The sequence below is a fragment of the Malaclemys terrapin genome, chromosome 1, assembly GCF_027887155.1.
Source record: "Malaclemys terrapin pileata isolate rMalTer1 chromosome 1, rMalTer1.hap1, whole genome shotgun sequence".
Taxonomy (NCBI): Eukaryota; Metazoa; Chordata; order Testudines; family Emydidae; genus Malaclemys; species Malaclemys terrapin.
Genome location: NC_071505.1, coordinates 189481988 through 189503892, shown reverse-complemented (window position 1 = coordinate 189503892; position 21905 = coordinate 189481988). Strand labels below are relative to the sequence as shown.

Sequence of the window (21905 nt, the reverse complement as noted above, 5' to 3'; positions counted from 1 at the left end):
GCCCCATCTCATTGTCATTGACAACAATTTGGATCTGTTCCACTGGAATGCAGGGCCTTGAATGGAATCTTAAAAGTCACACTGTTGACTAATATATGCTGGCTAGATATAAATATATCATGTTAATAATATGTATTTCCTGCACCATATGTATATTAGTATACATTAAACACCAATAACATTAAGCACAAATATGGTAACAGCGATATAGCCTAAACTGGCCTATCCCATAATCCTGGTCACTAATGCTAAGTATCCCATAACACCTTGCATTTGCTGAAGTAAGCATTCAGAATGAATGTATGTATTTTGATTTAGACAAGTTTCCTATGCTTTAGTACAATACCTGGAATGCTAGTATCCAAAATGACACTAAGGAAGGAACAAGACAACAAGTTAGGGAACTGGAGCAAACTGTTGGATTTTAGTGATGTGTAAAGAAATGTAAAACTTGCAAAACCACATAAATAATACCAGCTGAAGTGTGTAACTTGGGGAGCACACTTTCTTCATAAGGTGAATATAACATATCTGCATGGGACTGCTCTTCAGAAACTGGTATCACATAGTACCTTTTTCTTGTACCATATTAATAAACCTGACTGACATTGGTTATTTGGCCTTGAGTATATTTCATAACAAAATAATGAACCAAAGCATGGTCAAGCAATTGATTATACAATTTATCAACACACACAATGAAGTCTTGTTTCCTCAAGAAAGACTTTTAAATGTTTTTTGAAGATTACCATATTGCTTGCATCCATTCATCTCTGCTTCCCATAACAACTGTCACTGAGGGTTTCTCTAAAGTAGGGAAATTTACACCAGTGTAACTACAAATGGGTTTGCTTACATTGGTGAAGCTCTGGCAATGCAGTTAACGCTGGTGCCAACTGCTAATGCAGACACAGTGCACTGATGCAAATCAGGGCTTGCATCAGTGCAACTTACCCTGGTAACTGATAGCTACACTGGATGAAACTAGCAGAAAAAAATTCTGTGTAGGGCTGAATGTTAGGCCATGTTTACAGTGGGGAGTTGTGCTTGTGTACCTACACCAGTACAAAAGAATTCAGTACAGAAAGATTGAGCGGAAAACATAAGTAAAGACTCCCATTGGCTTCAAAGGGTTCTGGATCAGGCTCACATGCAATATCTGTGTTTGATTAGCAAAGCCAGGACTCTTTCACCCCAAACCAGTGGGGACTGGGAGCACTCTGGAGTTATTCAGCATCTTCTGTTGCACTGTAACAATCCCTCTGGTTCAGCTAGCAAACAGCATTGATGGGCATTATTAACAAACTCTTGTCAGCCAAGGAAGAGTCTCAGGAGTGAGGGAATATAAGACAGAGTTGGGGACAGTCCTCTGCTGATTTGTTGCGAGGAAAGAGTGGTACTAAGTTTCCCCAGTGAGATTTTTTTGAAGTAGGAAACATTCAAGAGCCAAAAGATCATCATGGCAGTTCTAGAACCTTCATTTACTCCCAAATACGTACATGCACATACACGCAAGTCTCAATTAGCTTAATCTAGGAAGTGCAACGTACTTGTGGTGGTGAGGCTGTAGGGAGACAGGTGGTGGTGGGTGTAGGATATGTGTTATGAGTGTGTGATAGCAGAATCTCATATCATTTGACTAGCGTGGACCTGTAGGGTATGTCTACACAGCAATTAAACACCCAGAGCTGGCCCGGGTCTGCTGACTTGGGCTCACAGGGCTCGGGTTGTGGGGCTGTAAATTTGCTCTGTAGACATTTGGGCTTAGGCTGGAGCCAAAGCTCTTGGACACAGCAAGGTGGGAGGGTCCCAGAGCCCGGGCTACAGCCTGAGCCCAAATATCTACACAGCAATTTTTAGCCCTGCAGCCTGAGCCCAGATCAGCTGACCTGGGCCAGCTGCGGATCTTTTATTCCAGCACAGACATACCTCCAATGTCTTTACAATGCTCAGAGTTGTACGCTGTACAATACATTGTGCTATTTTTAAAATTCTCAGCAAACAACATAAGCTCTGGTATGGGCATGCCAGTGGTTACCTGCAATTTAGATCCAATGCCTTTAGTTCGAGATACCAAGATAGGATCATCATAACCAGATGATTTCAAGTCAAAGAAATCAGTAGAGCCTCCCAGCTCTGCATGGCTGCCTGCGTACAAAAAATGCCCAGGACAACTTTTAGGTAACTCTAAGGAAAAAACAACAACAAGCGTTACTAGTGAAAATCATTACAGCTTGGACAACTTATTACTGGTCCCACCGACTAAACTAGAAACATGTACAATCATATGAAGTACAGATCCTGAAATCACGTCTTTCATGTTGTCATAACTCATTTTTATGGCCTAGTATTTTGTAAATTATAGTGTATCTACAGCAAAAAATCACTGGTGACCAGTATTTACCAACTGATCCCTTCTTAGCTGATAATCTTTCTTATTCCACTTTAAAAACTAATTATGTAACGGAAAGCCTTCCTCCGACCACATGACTGTTACTAACAAAAGGTACAGTGTGAACAGCAGACTTCAAAATTCAGTGTTCATTAACAAGATCACAGATACCTGTATGCATATCATACACTGCTAAAACAATCTATGAAGCTGGTACAAGAACTACTGTAACAGTTGACCAGTGGTAATACAGCATGACTTCAGTGGACACCGACATAATATTCTACTAAAAAGCTAGTGGCAAGATTTGCTACACTACAGTAATCTAGTGCAGTGGTTCCCAAACCTTATCGACTTACATACTATCTTAAAAAATTGATGATCCAACAATTCACTTCACAGCAAGCTCTCTTTCCACAAGTTCCCATTGTCTAGTGTGTCAAGGTCAAGCCAGGGATGTAACTGAAAGAGAATGTCATTCCCCTTGTTTAACTTAAGTGGATGGTTTAAACAAGAAAGAGACAGAAGAAAATGAGAATTCTCTTTGGTAAAGATGATTTAAGCCCTGGTTCAATCATATGCAAGTGCTATCGCCTCATTAGTGATACCAATGCCAGGTGTTTCACCTGAGTGGAAAGGTCAGTCTGCTCATTTCTTAGGAGGAATTCAGGTTTCATTCAAAATAGAGGAAGTTTGCAGAACTGTTCTAACCTTACCTGATCTACTACCAGTTGCAGCTGGTGGTTCAGATTGATTAATCAAAGCACTGCTGGTTATAGTGTCTACGCGTACGTCACCATGTATCAGGCCTCTGAAAGGGAAAAGGGGGCACATTTGTGGTTATAGTAACATTTTCTGCATCACTGTTGCTCATCACAGAATCAGAACAATATGAATGGCTGTGGGCTAGGCAAGCACCTATTTCTGCTAGTGCCCTTGCTTACATACACAGACCGCTGCAGGAAAGCTACAGCCTGATAACCAATGTCCTTTCTGTAAATGGCACCCTGGAACCGTATGGCTGCTACTCCTTTGTTGGCTTCTTCCAGTGCTGCCATCAGATCCTTCTTGATAGCCGTGACCGTAAGGACTCTGCCACCGTCAGTCACCACTTTATCATCCTGCATGGTTGTGCCTGCATGGAACACCGTCACCCCTAGCTCTTGCGCTTGTAGAAGTCCTACAAAAATAAAAGCAAAATTAGATCTCATTATTTTAAATAAAATATAAAGCCGGTGACAGTGCTGGCGGCTGAAGTTCTTTTTTGCCTCCTAGCACAAATACAGCACAGGCGGTGGCCATACACGCTTCCTTACACTTCCTCACCGATGTGTGTATCCTGAAAAGATCACTTCACATGCCAATTCAATCCTAAACCTGCCTGCTGAGTCTGCCCTCAAGAGCAGCAGTTCACAGAAAAAGAGAGATGCATTAGGACATCTAAAACTCACCCACCTGCCACAGCAAGATGTTTTCAACACCATGTTTTTGAAGAACTTGTCCAGTCTAATGTTAAATGACTCTAGAGACAAGGCTTCCCTTGAGATACTATTCCACACCCCAGAAGAACTCGCTGTTCGGAATATTTTCTTGAAATTCATCCTGTATTTTAATTCTCATCCTATTACATCAAGTTATACTGCTTAGACCACCCTGAACCATTCCTCGCCCTCCATAGGATCTGCACCCTTCAAATACTTGTAGATGGTTGTCTCCTCACCCCTAGTCATTGGTTAAGCAAGTTAAAAACCTTTCGTTCTTTCAATACATACTAGAAAAATAAGGGATTTTTCTGGGGCGGGGAGAGAGGGTTTTACTGTTGAGGTTATTTTTTGAGGGAGAAATTTGCTGCTGTCATCATTAGGCAGAAAAATCCAGCATAGCAACTCCCAATCTCACAATAGGCTAGGAACTGTTTTTACCAGCAAAAGAAACTCTTTCCACTTGCTGCAATTATAATGTGTCCCATTGCTATGCAGGCTGCACTGCACTGAAGGTCAGAGCTGAAGTACAATTGGCTGTGCTTCAGTAGCGTAGCTAGGGGGGTTCAGGGGAAGCAGCCGCTTCCCCTCAGTATATTTTTCAAAAGCGGCGCCAGCTGGGCCGGCGCTGGGCTCCTGCAGGCTAGGAGGGGGCAGGAGGCACGGTCGGACTCCGGAGGAGCCATGGGGGGGGGGGGCGCGCAGTGGGTGCGGCCAGAGGAGCGAAGGGGCCGGCTCCTCGGCCATCGCGCCCCACGCTCAGCACGGCCCCAACATCGCCGCCACGGCCGCCTCCTGCGGCGGCTCAGGGCTCAGAGGCCGAGCGCTCCGCAGCTGGCGGGCAGATCCCCTCTCCGCAGCAGCTTCCTGCTTCCGGGCCGAGGGAAGCAGGAAGTTGCCGGGGGGAGGAGATCTGCCCGCCAGCTGCGGATCGCTCGGCCGCTGAGCCCTGAGCCGCCGCAGGAGGCAGCCGCGCTGAGCGTGGGGCACAATGGCCGAGGAGCCCGGCCGCTTTGCTCCTCCAGCCGCGCCTGCCGCCCCCCCAAATGGCTCCTCCGGAGTCCGGCTATGCTGCCCGCCCCATGCCTGCAGGAGCCCAGCGGCGGCCCGGCAGGCTCCACTTTTGAAAAAAATGCTGGACTGCCCGGACAAGGGAACCAGGAAGCTGCCGGGGAGAGGGGATCTGCCCGCCAGCTGCTGCCCGCCCCACTGCTCCGCTCCCCCCAGCCCCCGGGCGAAGCGAGCAGCGCCCGCCCGCCACGCCTTCCCCCGCGCCCGGCCCCCCGCTCCTACGAGCCCCAACGAGCCCCTCCGAGGGGGGGCGCAGCATCGCCACAGCGTGGCCGGAGGAGCCAAGGGGTGTGTGTGTGTGGAGCGGCCGGAGGAGGAGCCAAGGAAGGGCGTGGCCAGAGGAGGAGCCAAGGGGGCGGGGCGTCTTTTTTATGGTTGCTCCCCCTGCACTGAGGAGCTGACTACGCCACTGCTGTGCTTCAGGACTCTGATTTCAAATTAACTCTTGTGCCTAAGGTTTTTTAAGAGATAACATTTTATTCTGGCATATGCTTTTCACATTCTACATACAGTGTAAGCAACAGAAAAACACACAGGGCAATCATATTCTAGTTGTGATATGCAAAGATTCTCATTTCCTTCTGTCCTGAAGAGTTTAGGTGTTGCAGGGGGATACATGTATACACACTAAGTAATGGATTACGAATAAAGTGTCGAACTTAACCAGGGATTTCTTTGCATTTACTGTTTTTTGTCATTACTCATGTGTAGATTTAGGGTTCCTGTAACTGAAATATACACTTCTCCAGAGCACCACAGGGATAAGCAAAATAAAGACACTGGTTGCATGGGAAGAGCTCAGGCTTGCTAGCTGGTGCAGAGGAAGGACTTGCAAACCAGATATGGTGTAGGGAAGTGGCTCTCAACCTTTCCAGACTACTGTACCCTTTCAAGAGTCTGATTTGTCTTGTGTACCCCCAAGTTTCACCTCACTTAAAAACTACTTGCTTACAAAATCAGACCTAAAAATACAAAAGTGTCACAGCCCACTGTTACTGAAAAATTGCTTACTTTCTCATTTTTACCATATAATTATAAAATACATCAATTGGAATATAATATTGTACTTGCATTTCAGTGTACAGTATATAGAACAGTATAAACAAGTCATTGTCTGTATGAAATTTTAGTTTGTACTGACTTCGCTAGTGCTTTTTATGTAGCCTGTTGTAAAACTAGGCAAATATCTAGAGGAGTTGATGTACTCCCTGGAAGACCTCTGAGTACCCCCAGGGGTTCATGTACCCCTGGTTGAGAACCACTGGTGTAGGGGAAGTGCACTCTGCTCCTGTTAAAAAGGTTAATAATTTTCAGTATTACACAGGCCAAGGTGATGGTGTTCCAATTTTAGCATGGCGTTGTCCAGCTGAGACAACTAGCTCACCTTACCTACAAGCCAACAAAGCTGAGCTAGTACAAGAGCACACATGAAAAGGTGATACTCCAGTTTGTGCTCTCCCCAAAGTCTCTGGAGGAATTCTGAATGGGTCAGCCAGAATTCCACCAGGAATTCCTAACGCTCTAGAGCAATGTTTTTCAAACTTTTTTTCTGGCGACCCAGTTGAAGAAAATTGTTGATGCCCATGACCCAGCGGAGCTAGGGCAGAGGGGTTTGGGGTGTCGGAGGGGCTCAGGGCTAGGGCAGAGGGTTGGGGTGCAGGGGTGAGGGCTATGGGGTGGGGCCAGAAATGAGGGGTTCGGGCGTGGGAGAGGGCTCTGGGCTGGGACAGGGTTGGGGTGCAGGGCTCTGGGTGCAGGGTTCTGGGGTGGGGCTGGGGATGAGGGGTTTGGGGTACAGGAAAGGGCTCCAGGTTTGAGGGGGCTCAGGTCTTGGGCAGGGAATTGGGGCACGGGGTTGGGGTGCAGGCTTACCTCCAGTGGCTCCCAGTCAGTGGTGCAGCTGGGGTGCAGAGGCAGGCTTCCCGCCTGTCTGGGCACCGCAGACCGTGCTGTGCCCCAGAAGCGGCCAGCAGCAGGTCCAGCTCCTAGGCGGAGGTGCACAAGCGGCTCTGCACAGCTCTCGCCCGCAGGCACCATCCCCCCCAGCTCCCATTGGCCGGGAACTGGGCAATGGGAGTGTGCAGCCAGTGCTCGGGGCGGGGGCAATGCATGGAGCCCCATGGCCCCCCCTCTTAGGAGCCGGACCTGCTGCTGGCTGCTTCCGGGGCACAGCACTGTGTCAGAACAGGTAGGGACTAGCCTGCCTTAGCTAGGCAGCACTGCTGATAAGACTTTTAATGGCTGGGTCGGTTGGCGGTGCTGACCAGAGTCGCCACGACCCAGAGCCTTACATTCCACGACCCACAGTTTGAAAACCACTGCACTAGAGCCCTCTTCTCATCCCAACTCCAAGCCACAGTCTGGTCCTTAGAGAGTGCTGTTTGAAACTGCAAGCCCCTGTGGTACTTTGGACAGGTGTGTAAACCTACATTTCCATGACAATGACTGTCCCCATGCACGGGTGCAAGGAGTGATGAAGGAAGGTTCCTTTCCTCCATGCACCTCCTCAGGACCAGTAACAATATGGCTCTCTACTAAATCAAACTCACTGGGCCCCTTGCAGTAGTCCTGGTCTGGAATAAAAAAAAAAAAAAAAAAAAGTTACCTGTTACCTCCATGCCTTTGACATAGTCTCCTGGGTACCCTTCACTTGCCATAACCACAGACACAGCAGTACGATTTTCTGACCAAGCTGGCATGCAGCTGCAGAGTTTGCCATCAATTGTTGCTTGAATCACTTCATAAAAGTCATTTTTAAGCAGTGGAAGAATTACCTGCAAAAGTATGCTAAACGATTTAGTTAAATGTTTTTTGTTAACTGTTGAAATATCAAAGACTTATTAAGCTTTTCTTCAAAAATTAAAACTCACATGAAGCCCACCTGAATGAGCAAAAAAATGTGTTGGAGAACAGGAAAAATTTTGCTACGTTTGCAGATTTGGAAAAAAAAAAATCAGTCAACATTAATTTACAGCAATTATTCCCAGACACTAGAGCTGAGCAAATAATTGATTTTTCTGTTTGGTCACTGGACAAAAAAAGTCTGAAAACAAACAAAAAAATTGGCTAGTTTTAAAACAAAAACTGTCTGTATCGAAACATTTTGTTTTGACATTTGTTTCAAAACTACACTGTCTAAACAGCTCATTTTGACATTTTCTAACCGAACCATTTTGATATTTCCAAGAATTTTATTTTCAGGGTTTTTTCAGCTGAAACTATTCACTGAATTCAACATGAATTCAGATACTTTCAGTATACCAAACACAAACTTTTTGGCAAATTTACTATCACTAAAAAAATTTCATCCATCATTATTAGCAACAGGCAGAAAGCAACTATCACCTGTAGAGACCAAGTACACCTCTACCCCAATATAACGCTGTCCTCAGGAGCCAAAAAAATCTTACCACGTTATAGGTGAAACCGCGTTATATCGAACTTGCTTTGATCTGCTGGAGAGCACAGCCCCGCCCCCCCGGAGCACTGCTTTACCGCGTTAGATCCGAATTCATGTTATATCAGGTTGCATTATATCGGGGTAGAGATGTATGATACTACTTAGCACAAGTTTGTCTGGGCTCCTTTACTACTCAGAAAACCAGAATTTGAGCAATAACTTCAGTCGCAAACTAAGTCAATGAACATTTCACAGAAAATAAATGCTAACAAGCAAATTTCTAATAGTTACTGCTACAGTCTCTAAGTTGCTCTTTTGTAGATTTCCATATTTGTGGTAGATATGATATACATCCTATTAAATTATGTAAATTATATTAGTAGCAAGTTATTAGATTCTGGTATGGAAAATGAAGCATATTTAGGTTTCCAACATCTCTCACTCACCTGGCACTGCGGGTCACCAAAGTGGCAGTCAAAGTTTATAATTTTCACGTCATCTTTAGTACGCACTAATCCCGTTTGCAGCACACCTGAACAGAAAGCAGAACTATACAAGCTAGTTCAAAACAGTTTGTTCACTTTATTTAAAAGCAATAAACATGCGATAAACTTATGTAAACTGTAGGGAATCTGCACCTGGGTTCTGCAAAGTGTTTGAATCCTATGGCAATCCTTTTAAAATCCCATAAAAATCCAGCAAACTGCATAGCAGTGCCATAACAAATATATTCTGTCATAGATTACTGAAGATACTAGAGAAGGACAGAGCTGGTTCAGAAACATTTGAGTGTCTCTAGAGTCTAAACACACAGCGGCAGATTCTGCCCTCTGACAAAGCCCATTAATTGCAGACACTCTGAAGGTATAAAGGGGCCTTGAAAAATGCACAAATAGCTCCCAAAGAATGTCTCCTGTCAGAGCCGGCTCCAGGCACCAGCGCAGGAAGCAGGTGCTTGGGGCGGCCAATGGAAAGGGGCGGCAAGTCCGGGTCTTCAGCGGCAAGTCCCTTGGTCCCTCTCGGAGGGAAGGACCGGCCGCTGAATTGCTGCCAAAGAATGAAGCGGCGCAGTAGAGGTGCCACTGAAGTGCCGCCGATCACGGCTTTATCTTTTCTTTTTTCTTTATTTTTTTTTTTTTCTTCTTAGCCGCTTGGGGCGGCAAAAAAGCTGGAGCCAGCCCTGCCTCCTGTACAGGGGAGACTTTTGTTTATTTATGTTGCACTGAATAGCTAGGCTCAGCAGAATTCAATTTTATTTTTTATAATTTCAACAAAGAAGGTAAAAAAATCTTAAAAATAAACTTTAATCTATTTGCATTTTCAAAGTTCTGAGAAATTATGGGTGGGATCAGATAATTATTTAATGACAGAAGATGCTGAGATTCAAAAAGTTAAAGCTTTATAACTGTTAAAATACAAGTTGTCAACCTCACGTCAATATATACAAAGTGAATGTCCTTAAATCAAACTCTAATGGGTTCTCAAGCAGCATTTTACTTACTTTGCCTATCTGTTAATTTCAATTATACCCTATTAAAATATTTTCTCATCAGTTTGTGTGTACAGCAACACTGATGTTTACCATCATTTACTGATAAAAATCTAATCGTTCCAAGCCTATGCATAGTTAAGTGAAGTCTCCATGGCACATTACAATGCATAGAAGTTTCTGTGTTACAAGACAAAAGTCCCAACCAAAAATCCACTGCCAAGAATTTTCATTAACAAACAAAATCTAAAATTATTTAACCAAAACAGTAACTAAAATCATTATCAGTAAAACCTGCAACAATACATACAAACATATGGTGATCTGAAATGAATCCTTCATTTGCTAGGTTCCTGAATACAGATTTAGAGAATGATATGGATGAAAAAGTCAACCTTGCAAGTGCCTCCAACATGGTACTGAGCATTTTCATCACCTATTGATTTAGTAAATAAAGAGACACTTAGCACTTTGCAGGATTGGGCTCCACTTTCCTACATACATGATCCTGATGCTTTTGATGGCAAGTGCACCCACTGGCATGAAGAGATGGCTGACAGTGCTTTCATATAGCATCATCCCTTTTTTCAAATTAATTTCTTTACAGTACCGAATAAAACTTTCATTACTGAATGTAGGTGTGAACTGTAGAGCTTAATTTAATAAAACAAACATGCAGAATTAAGGATCATCCGTCTCCATCTGGTATAATACACAGGGTTCAACAAGAAACTTTAGTTTTGTAAAAAAGAAAAACTTGAATATCTTTTGACTACTATAGTTCAGTTCTCTCCCTTTGAGGAAAGTGACTGATCAAATCAATGCAGGCTTCCCTACTGTTCAATGCAACTAACAAGTCCCTCACAATCCAGTTGGTATTTCGGCTTTATGGCTCAGAAATTCATAGTCCCTCCACTTCTCCAACTATAAGAAAAAAAGCAAGCACCATAAAACTCCTGAAATGTCATCCAGAGTAGAAATGAAAGTGTTTCTCTCAAAGGAAGAGAGATATACAATGCTGGGGAGATTTAAAATAGCATGGGAAACTAGTGCATTCTTCTTTGATGGAGATAATTTGGAGTTCAAAAGTTATTCAATAGAATTACTTGGCATGTCCTTACTCTGCCATTCAGGTGAGCACTTACCTACATATGTTGTTCCCTCTTGTCTCATACAATCAACAATGTGTTGCAGGATAGAGTCTTTAATTTTCTCTAGAAGAGCTTCAGGAATCTGATGAGCAATTCCAAATTGAGAGCGTAAGCCTTTTGTGGTATGTTTCCTCTTATTATTAATTCATCTGAGTCTCTTAAAAAGCACTGAACATAACCCATTTACTTTGTACCAGTTAAGTTGTCATGTTTTCAGAAGAAGTGTCTGAATTTAAATTACAGTGAAAATGTATTAAGATAGCACCAAGATGTTATTTATTAAAAAGCTCTTTCTCTGGTTAAAGATCTATCACACGACATTTCTTTTCAACACTGTCTCTTTCTCCTGAAAACCATAACATTCTCTTGCTATATGCCCATTTTCACCCAACATATTTTGTTATTTCTGCAGGATCTTAAGAAGTCATGGAGTCCAGTGCTTTGAATTGAGGCAGGTTCAAGTATACCTAGACTATTCCTGACAGGTTTTTGTCTAACCCAGGGGTTCTCAAACTTCATTGTACCGCAACCCCTCTCTGACAACAAAAATTACTACATGACCTCAGGAGGGGGAACTGAAACCTGAGCCCACCCAAGCCCCGCCTCCCCAGGCAGGGTGGCCCAAAGCCAAAGCCTGAGCCCCACCACCCCTGGTGGGGTGTGGGAGGCAAAGCTGAAGCCTAGAGGCTACAGCTCCTGGCAGGGGGCCTGTAACCTGAGCCCCACCGCCATGGGCTTGGGCTTTGGTCCAAGGCGGTGGGGCTCGGACTTTGGCTTTAGCCCCAGGCTGCAGCAAGTCTCAACCAGCCCTGGTGACCCCATTAAAACAGGGTCGCGACCCACTTTGGGGTCCCGACCCACAATTTGAGAACCTCTGGTCTAACCTATACTTAAAAACCTCCAATGATAGGGATTCCACAACCTCCCTCAGTAACCTATTCCAGTACTTAACTACCCTTATAGTAGAAAGTTTTTCCTCATATCTACTTTAAGTCTCCCTTGCTACTTGTCCTGCCTTTAGTGGACATGAAAAACAACTGATCACAGTCCTCTTTACAAAAGCCCTTAACATATTTTAAGACTTATCAAGTCCCCCCTTAGTCTTCTTTTCTCAAGACTAAATATGCCCAGTTTTTTTAAAACTTTCCTTATAGGTCAGGTTTTGTTCACCTTTTATTATTGTTGTTGCTCTCCTCTGAACTCTCTCCAATTTGTCCACATCTTTCCTGAAGTGTAGCCCCAGAACCACAAGTACCAGCTTCTTCCTTTCCCCGGGGGTGCTCAACCCCGACTCAGCCCCAGATCCCACCCCCGCCCCACCCCTTTCCCCAAGTTCCTCCCTCCGCTCCAGGCCCCACCCCCCACTCCACCCCTTCCTCCCTGGCCCGCCTCCACCCCACCTGTTCCTGCCCCCTCCCCTAAGCACGTCCCATCCCCGCTTCTCCTCCTGCCTCCCCAGTGCCTCCTGCACACCACAGAACAGCTGATCACGGCAGGCAGGAAGCCCTGGGAGGGAGGGGGAAGAGTTGATCGGTAGGGCCACCGGCGGCAGGAGGCGCTGGGGGGGGGGGGAGAGTAGGGGGGAGGTTGGCTGCCAGTGAGTGCTAAGCATCATTGGCGCCTATGCCCAGAACTGTACACAGAACTCCAGGCAGGCCTCAGGAGTGCTGAGCAGAGCAGGATAATTACCTCCCTTGTCTTACCTACAACACTCCTATTAATAACATTCTTGGGTGTATTAACAGATCACAAGTTGAATATGAATCAACAATAACCTCCAGATCCTTTTCAGTAGTACTACCATCTAACTAGCCAGTTATTCCCCATTTTGCAGTTATGCATTTGATTTTTCCTTCCTAAGTGTAGCACTTTGCACTTGTCTTTACTGATTTGTGGATTTCAGATCAATTCTCCAGTTTGTCAAGGTCATTTTGAATTCTAACCCTGGCCTCCAAAATGCTTACAGAACCCCACCCAGCTTGGGGTCATCCACAAATTTTATAAACACAGTACTGGACCAGAACAGACTCCTGCAGCACCCTACTCGATATGTCCCCCCAGTTTGACAGCAAACCAATGATAACTACTCTCTGAGTATGGTCTTTCAACCCTTGTGCACCCACCTTATAGTAATTTCATCTAGCCTACATTTCCCTAGTAGTTTATGAGAATGTCATTTGGAACTATGTCAAGTCTTACTAAAATCAGGATACAGTATATACATCTACTTCTTCCCCTCCTTCCCCTGCATCCACTAGGCTAATAACCTTGTCAAAGAAGGAGATTCAGTTAATTTGGCACTATCTATTCTTTACAAATCCTTGTTAGTTATTACTTATCATACTACTATCTTCTAGGTGCTTAAAAATGTGTTTGATAGTTTCTTTCAGTATCTTCCCAGGTATCAAAGTTCGGCTGACTGGTCTATAATTCTCCATGTCCTCTTTTTTCCCCCTTTTTAAAAGATGTTTGCCCTTCTGTAATCTTCTGGGACCTCACCCATCCTCCACAGGTTCTCGAAGATCAATGTTAATGCTTCAGCTAGCTCCTTAAATATCCTCGGTCATCAGGCCCTGTTGATTTGAATACATCTATCTTATCTAAATATGCTTTAACCTGTTCCTTCTCCAGGTTAATGTTAACTGCGTTAAGCAGCTGGTCACAAACATTCTTTGTTACCAAAAAATATAACAATTCTGAAATCATTAACTAAGGTCATGTTTAAGATACAGAAAGCCTCCAGATATGTCGGGAATTACACAGGTCCACTTTTTTAAGTGTATGCTCATTTCCAAAGTTGCTAACAGCTTGGGAGGCACACCATTCCTAAAATTAACAGAAAAGCCACAAGGGAGACCATTTCCCAGAACTCAAACCTGAAGTCCAAGAATGAATAATAGGACTGGGGCTCCATATCCTTATGCAAATAAAGCACTGACTTCACAGGGAGTTTTGCCTACACAATGGCAACAGAATTGGGCCCTTATTAACAAATTCATCAATGCTTAATTACATTTCATGAGTAAATTTGGAAAATAAAATCAAAAGATCACTACACCTGTGGTACTGGGCAATAAGCTCCCATCCCTGCAGTATTTGGACCCTGGTCTCCATCCATTAACTGTTTGTGGGCCTGGACTAGTGGCATGGGAGCAACAGTGACACCATCAGTGAAGCATAAGCACTATAAAGAAAGACAAACATCACAGAATGTACTCAAATGGTTATGTTCTGTATTAACTGAAATCAGCTCAGAAGGCCACAGATTTAGCCCTGTCATTAGTATTTAAGGTTCAAAACTAGAAAACAATGGGCCAAATTCATCTTGTTGTAACTCCACTGACTACAAGGAGTAGCCTGTCTTAATTATTTATTTAGGTATTAACAAAGATTTCTGGAGACAATGGTTTTGACTGGTGAGGGCCACATATAAGAATTCTCTTCTACTATACTATCAGGGCTGGGTACATTAAGGTCCTGATTCAACAATTTATGAATATCTTTAGGCATGTGAGTAATCCCACTGATTTCATTGGAACCATTCAAGTGCTTAAAATTAAGCACAGAGTAAATATACTTCTGGGAGGGAGGCTGGCTCACCTTATCAAAAGAGCTTTAAACTAGGAAGTTTGGGGAGACGGTTGGGAGATGCACAGTTAATCTCCACGCCAGATTCCAGTATTGAAAAGGTGAGTGAAATGAGAGGAGACATAGCCGGGGAGATGAGATTGGACATAGGAGGGACAGGGGGGACGGACACAAAGAGGCCCGCAACATATAATGTTACTAATGGGAGACAGGCTAAACAACATACATTAGGGTGTTTATACACCAATGCGAGAAGCCTAGGTAATAAAATGGAGGAATTGGAGCTCTTGGTCCGAGAATTGAAACCGGATATCGTAGGAATAACTGAAACGTGGTGGAATGGCAGTCACGACTGGAGCACAGGTATGGAGGGGTATGCACTGTTTAGGAAGGACCGGGACAAAGGTAAAGGTGGGGGGGTGGCACTGTATGTCAATAGTGAAATATGCTGTAAAGAAATAATAGTTGATGGAATAGATAACACAGAGTCCGTCTGGGCAACACTCACACTGGGTAAAAGGACTACTAGAGCCTCTCCGGGGATAGTGCTTGGGGTGTGCTATAGACCGCCGGGATCAACCCAGGATATGGATAAGGAACTATTTAATGTGTTTAGAAAAGTAAATACTAATAGAAACTGTGTAATTATGGGGGACTTTAACTTCCCGGATATAGATTGGGGAACAAACGCTAGTAGCAATAATAGGGCTCAGATGTTCCTAGATGTGCTTGCTGATCAATTCCTTCATCAAGTGGTAGCTGAACCGACGAGGGGGGAGGCCATTTTAGATTTGATTCGTTGAGGAAGTGGTAGTAGGGGACAACTTGGGCTCCAGCGATCATGAGCTAATTCGGTTTAAACTAAATGGAAGGAGTAACAGAATTAAGTCAAAGACTAGGGTTTATAATTTTAAAAAGGCCAATTTTAACAAATTAAGGGGGCTGGTAAGGGAAGTGGATTGGGCAAACATATTAAAGGATCTAAAGGCAGAAGAAGCCTGGGATTACTTTAAATTAAAGATGCATGAGCTGTCAGAGGCCTGTATCCCAAAAAAGGGAAAAAGATTACTAAGCAAGAGTTTTAGACCGAGCTGGATGAGCGACCGACTCAAAGGGGCGATTAGGAAAAAACAGAAAGCGTACAAAGAGTGGAAGAGGGGAGGGATCTGTAAGGAAACTTACCTTAGTGAAGTCAGAGAATGTAGAGGTAGAGTGAGAAAGGCCAAAGGCCGTGTAGAGTTAGACCTAGCGAGGGGAATTAAAAGCAATAGTAAGAGGTTTTACAGCCATATCAATAGGAAGAAAGCAAAGAAGGAAGAAGTGGGACCGCTGAAGACTATAGCTGGAGAGGAGATTAAAGATACTCTAGGCATGGCTCAATATCTCAATGAATATTTTGCATCGGTGTTTAATGAGGCCAGTAGAGGTATTAGGGATACTAGCACCGTGACAGAGGGGCATACAGGATGGGAGATTACCATATCCGAGGTAGAAACAAACCTTGAACACCTTAATGGGGCTAAGTCGGGAGGACCGGACGATCTTCATCCGAGGATATTGAAGGAATTGGCACGGGAAATAGCAGGCCCATTAGCGATAATATTTAATGAATCTGTAAACTCGGGGGTGGTCCCGTTAGACTGGAGAATAGCTAATGTGGTTCCTATTTTCAAGAAAGGGAAAAAAAGTGATCCGGGTAACTACAAGCCTGTTAGCTTAACATCTGTAGTGTGCAAGGTGCTGGAGAAAATTCTGAAAGAGAAACTAGTTGAGGACCTTGAGGTTAATGGCAATTGCGATAAATTACAACATGGTTTTACGAAGGGCAGATCGTGCCAAACGAATCTGATCTCCTTCTTTGAGAAAGTAACGGACTTATTAGATAAGGGAAATGCGATGGACCTAATATACTTGGATTTCAGTAAAGCGTTTGATACTGTACCCCATGAGGAATTATTGGTTAAATTGGAAAACATGGGGATCGATATGAAAATCCAGAGGTGGATAAAGAATTGGTTAATGGGGAGAATGCAGCGGGTCGTATTGAAGGGTGAACTGTCAGGTTGGAGGGAGGTTACTAGTGGAGTGCCTCAAGGTTCGGTTTTGGGACCCATTTTATTTAATCTATTTATAACTGACCTCGGAACCGATTGCAGGAGTGGGCTGATAAAGTTTGCGGATGATACGAAGGTGGGAGGCGTTGCAAATTCGGAGGAGGATAGGGATATTCTGCAGGGAGACTTGAATGAGCTTGTGATTTGGAGTGCCAGAAATAGGATGAAGTTTAATAGTGGAAAGTGTAAGGTGATGCACTTGGGGACGACTAATAAGAATTTTAGATACAAATTGGGAACGCATTGGTTAGAAGTAACGGAAGAGGAGAAGGACCTAGGGGTCCTAGTAGACCGCAGGATGACTATGAGTCGACAATGTGACGCGGCGGTGAAAAAAGCCAATGCGGTCTTGGGATGTATTAGGCGAGGTATATCTAGTAGGGATAAGGAGGTCCTGCTTCCGTTGTATAAGGCGCTGGTGAGACCTCATTTGGAGTACTGTGTACAGTTCTGGTCTCCCATGTTTAAAAAAGATGAACTCAAACTAGAACGGGTGCAGAGAAGGGCGACTAGGATGATTAGAGGAATGGAAAACCTGTCGTATGAAAGGAGACTAGAGGAGCTTGGGTTGTTTAGTCTGACAAAACGAAGACTGAGGGGGGATATGATTGCTATCTTTAAATATATCAGAGGGGTAAACACAAGGGAGGGAGGGGAATTATTCCAGCTTAGTACTAATCTGGACACGAGAACGAATGGATATAAACTGGCCGTGGGGAAGTTCAGGCTTGAAATTAGACGAAGGTTTCTGACCGTCAGAGGGGTGAAATATTGGAACGGCCTTCCGAGGGAAACGTTGGGGGCGACGGACCTGTCTGGTTTTAAGATTAAGTTAGATAAGTTTATGGAGGGAATGGTTTAATGGTTAAACATAGTAGCCAAAGAATACCAAGCAATGGTAGGTGAATAATATAGTGGCTAACAGGGGTCGGGCTGGAGACTCTTGCCTAAATGCTCGGGGTCTTACTGATCGCCATATTTGGGGTCGGGAAGGAATTTTCCTCCAGGGTAGATTGGCTGAGCACTGGAGGTTTTTCGCCTTCCTCCGCAGCATGGGGCAGGGATCATTAGCAGGAGGGTCTCTGCCAATTGAAGTCACTAAACCCCAGGATTGGGGACTTCAACAGCAGAGTCCAGGGAAGGGGTAGGGACGATTTTGTGGCCTGCAGCATGCAGGGGGTCAGACCAGATGATCATAATTGGTCCCTTCTGACCTTAAAGTCTATGAGTCTATTTGCAGGATCAGGGCCTAAAAAGAGAGCAAAATATTATCTTTGGTAATGGAGTAAAATCTTGTGTAGAGAATTCATCTTGTAACTGTGGCACAACATCCAGACCTGTGCCATACAGGTAAGCTTAAATTGTATCCTGCAGATGAGTAACATATAGTCTACAGCAAGGAAGGCACCACAACTGTATTTACAGATACAGAAAGTGAACTAAGCATTGGGACAACAATTTAGGATGTAATGCAAGAATTACAGCAAAGTGGATATATTAAAAATCAGCAAATCCTTTTTTTCTCCTCTAGAGAGTCAATTCATCCCCGCAGATCACAGTTACTGCATATTTATGGTTAATGTAGAATAGAGTTGTACTGAGAATGTATATAGACTAACTTGACATCAGACTGCACGTCTTACATATTTATGCGGTTGCCATATAAAACACAGACTAGTTAAAATGAAGAATTCATGCTTTTAGGCAAAAAGTGTAACAATACAAGTGCATAAAAGGATTTGTGACCAAACTATTGAGCCAAAACTGAACATACAGATAGCTCTTCCCCTTCAAGAAGTTCTTCAATGACAACCGTCTCTCCAGTCTCTCCAAACACTTTATCCTGCATTAAAAATATTCTTTAGTTATTAGCTGTGACATCCATCAGTTAGATCGTCTTCTCTTTAAAAAAGAAAAGCATCGCAAAGAGAAGGAAAGACAAAGTACACCTCTACCCTGATATAATGCTGTCCTCGGGAGCCAAAAAATCTTACCGTGTTATAGGTGAAACTGCGTTATATCGAACTTGCTTTGATCCGCCGGAGTGTGCAGTCCCCCCTCCCACCCCTGGAGCACTGCTTTACCGTGTTATATCTGAATTCATATTATATCAGGTCACGTTATATCGGAGTAGAGGTGTATATGAAAAGAGCCAGCTTATGTTAATCCTGGGATTCTGGGCAGAGACAACCAAAGTAATGAAAAGACCACCCCCCTCAGACCAGAGAGGCACCACAGAACCCAGAACTTAACTGATTACATACGGGACAAAAAAAAAAAAAAAGAGGGGGTGAAGATCACAGATACAAAATGAGGGATCTAGAGGGGGAAACTGAGCAGAGAACACTGGTCAACACCCATTGCCATGAGAAAGGGTCAAAGGAATCAATAGATGCCACCCAGAGGAACTCTGCCCAGATACGTGCCTGGGCAAGGCATCAGGAAAATGGCCCACAGTCACAAGAAGCAGTCAGTTTTGGTGACTGAAGCCTTCCTTTTACCCAGAGAACAGGTACAGCATAGACAGCAGCAGAGTAAGCTTCCCAGTACACCAGCCCTGAGCTGGAGGGAACCTCCTTAGGTTAAGAAAATAATTCAGTTTCAAGGTCCATTCAGCTCTCAGCCCAACAAAGTCGTGGATTTTGTGATGAAAAACACTTGTCTGCTTGGGCTACAGAACAGAGTGAAATCCTCAAATTCATTTCTTCCAGGTCACCAGGCAACGAGAATCAGACCTCACAGTATTTAAACAAAGGGTAGCTTACCTGCAAAATCTCTTGCACAGCTCTGCAGGCTTCCTCTTTGCTGGCTGCAATAATTATTTCTTTTCTAGCAGCTTGGCCACTAGCCTTTATAACCAGTGCAGGAAAGTCTGTGCTATAAGTGATGGCAGGGCACATTAGAGTCAGGATCAGACATCTCCAATGCATCCTCTAAAAGGTAAATTTCTAAGTTGAACACTTCTAAAATTTTCCCCTTTTTCTGAGGAATTATACATTAAAATGTACCTGCTTGTGCCAATCTTACATGTCATATTTTCAGATGGACTTAATATGGTCTTGTGGCCTAAGCACAGGACTGGCAACAAGGAACTCCTGAGAACTAGTGCAGGCTCTGACATTCGCTCAGTGTTCAGGTCACAGTCATAATTAATGCTGAGTTTTGCACTTAAAGCAGGGATTCAGCTACTTTGTTACATGAGGAATACGGTGTAGTTTACGCAACATTACAGCATGTATTCTTTGAGCATAAAAATGATTTATTATCCAATTCCAAAAGATAGCTTAACCACATTTTATACATCTTTCCTCCTCCCTCAGATATTGGATAGCCAGGGCCAGCTCCAGGGTTTTTGCTGCCCCAAGCGGCGGAAAAATAATAAAATAAAATGCCACGATCGTGATCGGTGGCACTTTGGCGGCAGCTCCACCACGCCGCTTTCTTATTCGGCGGCAGGTCCTTCCCTTCCAGAGGGACTGAGGGACCCGCCACCAAAGAGCCAGACGTACCACCCCTTCCCCTTCACCGCCCCAAGCACCTGCTTGCTGAGCTGGTGCCTGGAGCGGCCCTGTGGATAGCAAAACTAAATGGAATATTTGAACAGATTATTCATAACACCAGCATGCAAACAGACACACATTTTCGGATATTGCCCGTTTTCTTTTTCATATTTTAAACCACTGACACAAAGCCCAATTCTTGACTTCAATTAGAAGCAGGAGCAAGCACAAAAAGCTCATATTCTGCAGTGCATGTCAATCTGGGATTGCTTTTCTTCTTTGTGTTGTAGGTTCTTTTATTGTTTACATATCAAAGTTCCTTTGCATAACTGTAATAGAAAATAGTGTAGTAGAACTTGTTTGGGTAAAATTAGTAAGAAGATATAGATGACATAAGAGAAAACACAATTTGTGGACTCAATGCATGGCAGGTGCCCTGCGCCCCTCCTCCTGTGGCCGGAGAAGCCCCGGGCTGGCGGAACCCCAATCCACTCCCGTCGCCAATGGAGGAGCCCTGGGCTGGCCTCGCTGTGCTGGATGACCAACCCGAGCTGGAGAATGGGAAAGGCAGTGCGTCTCGCCTCCCGAGACCCCCAGATGCCCAGCAGATGGATGCTGAGCTTTTTATATGTGCTATGCAGGTTCGGAGCAGCTGAGGAGGCAGTATCTACTACTCAGCTTCCCAGGTTCTTCAGTAATCTCTCTGGAGTCCAGGGAGATCACTGATGAACCCAGGAAACTGAATAGCAGATATCACTGCCTCAGCTGCCCTGGAACCTGCATAGCACATAATAAGCAAAAACCCACAACCTACTGTCCTGCAGCAGCGGCTCTGCCAGGGGACGTTTAGCCTTCCCTGGCCTATTGTACTCACCACCCATGGGCAAGACCAAATATACAAGATACTTGAAAAAGTGAATAAGCTTCAAGTGACGGATGATTTACCTGGTAATAAAGCTACAAGCTTCTTGAGGGTTGGCGAATGCTTTCCATCTTGCTGTTGGGATCCCATGACAATCCAGAAAGGCTTTGGCAAAGCTTGTATTGGTCTGTAGCTGAGCTGCCTTGGCTGAGGGACCAAAACATCTCACTCCAGCTGACATCAAGTCATCCACAATGCCTAGTAATTGAAGAGTGCCAAAAGATAAATGCACTCAAATATTCAAATGTCTACCTAAGATGGCCTTTTTATTCTAGAAGACCGTGGTTTTCAACCTATGGTCCGCAGACCCCTGTGGGTCTGCAGACTGTGTCTAATATTTCCAAAGGGGTCCATACCGCCATTCAAAATGCTTTAGACGTCCACAAATGAAAAAAAAAAGGTTGAAAACCACTGCTATAATAGAAAAAAGGTGGGTGAGGTAACATCTTTTATTGGACCAACTTCTGCTGGAGAGAGAGAGAGACAAGCTTTCGAGCTTAAACAGAGCTCTTCTTCAGGTCTGGGAAAGTTATTCAAGAGTGTCAGAAGTAAATACAAGGTGGGACAGATTGTTTAGCATAAGTAGTTAACACATATTCTAAGAGACCATTCAAGGTGAAGTGGCCTGTTAAAAACTCTCCAGTCATAGGACAAAAAAAGGGGGGGTTAATGGGTTATACATTGTTGTAATAAGCCATAAATCCAGTTTCTTTATTAAGACCATAATTTTTAGTGTCTAGCACTGTTATGAATTTAAGCTCCCAGGTTCGTCTTTTGAAGGTGTTGTGCAGGTTTCC

General features: G+C 44.1%; 1 protein-coding gene across 1 annotated transcript in view; it reads right to left on the bottom strand.

Moving 5' to 3' along the window:
- The window catches only part of LOC128830596 (trifunctional purine biosynthetic protein adenosine-3-like), a 49659-nt gene that overhangs the window by 15196 nt on the left and 12558 nt on the right, over positions 1-21905 (bottom strand). The window contains exons 4-13 of the mRNA XM_054016460.1: positions 21132-21306; positions 19452-19563; positions 18461-18529; positions 14043-14168; positions 10979-11066; positions 8791-8876; positions 7550-7718; positions 3341-3572; positions 3109-3203; positions 2039-2187 (exon numbers count right to left, since the gene is read on the bottom strand). Of these exons, the coding sequence (XP_053872435.1) occupies positions 2039-2187; positions 3109-3203; positions 3341-3572; positions 7550-7718; positions 8791-8876; positions 10979-11066; positions 14043-14168; positions 18461-18529; positions 19452-19563; positions 21132-21306 (1301 nt within the window). The remainder of the gene's footprint in view (positions 1-2038; positions 2188-3108; positions 3204-3340; positions 3573-7549; positions 7719-8790; positions 8877-10978; positions 11067-14042; positions 14169-18460; positions 18530-19451; positions 19564-21131; positions 21307-21905) is intronic.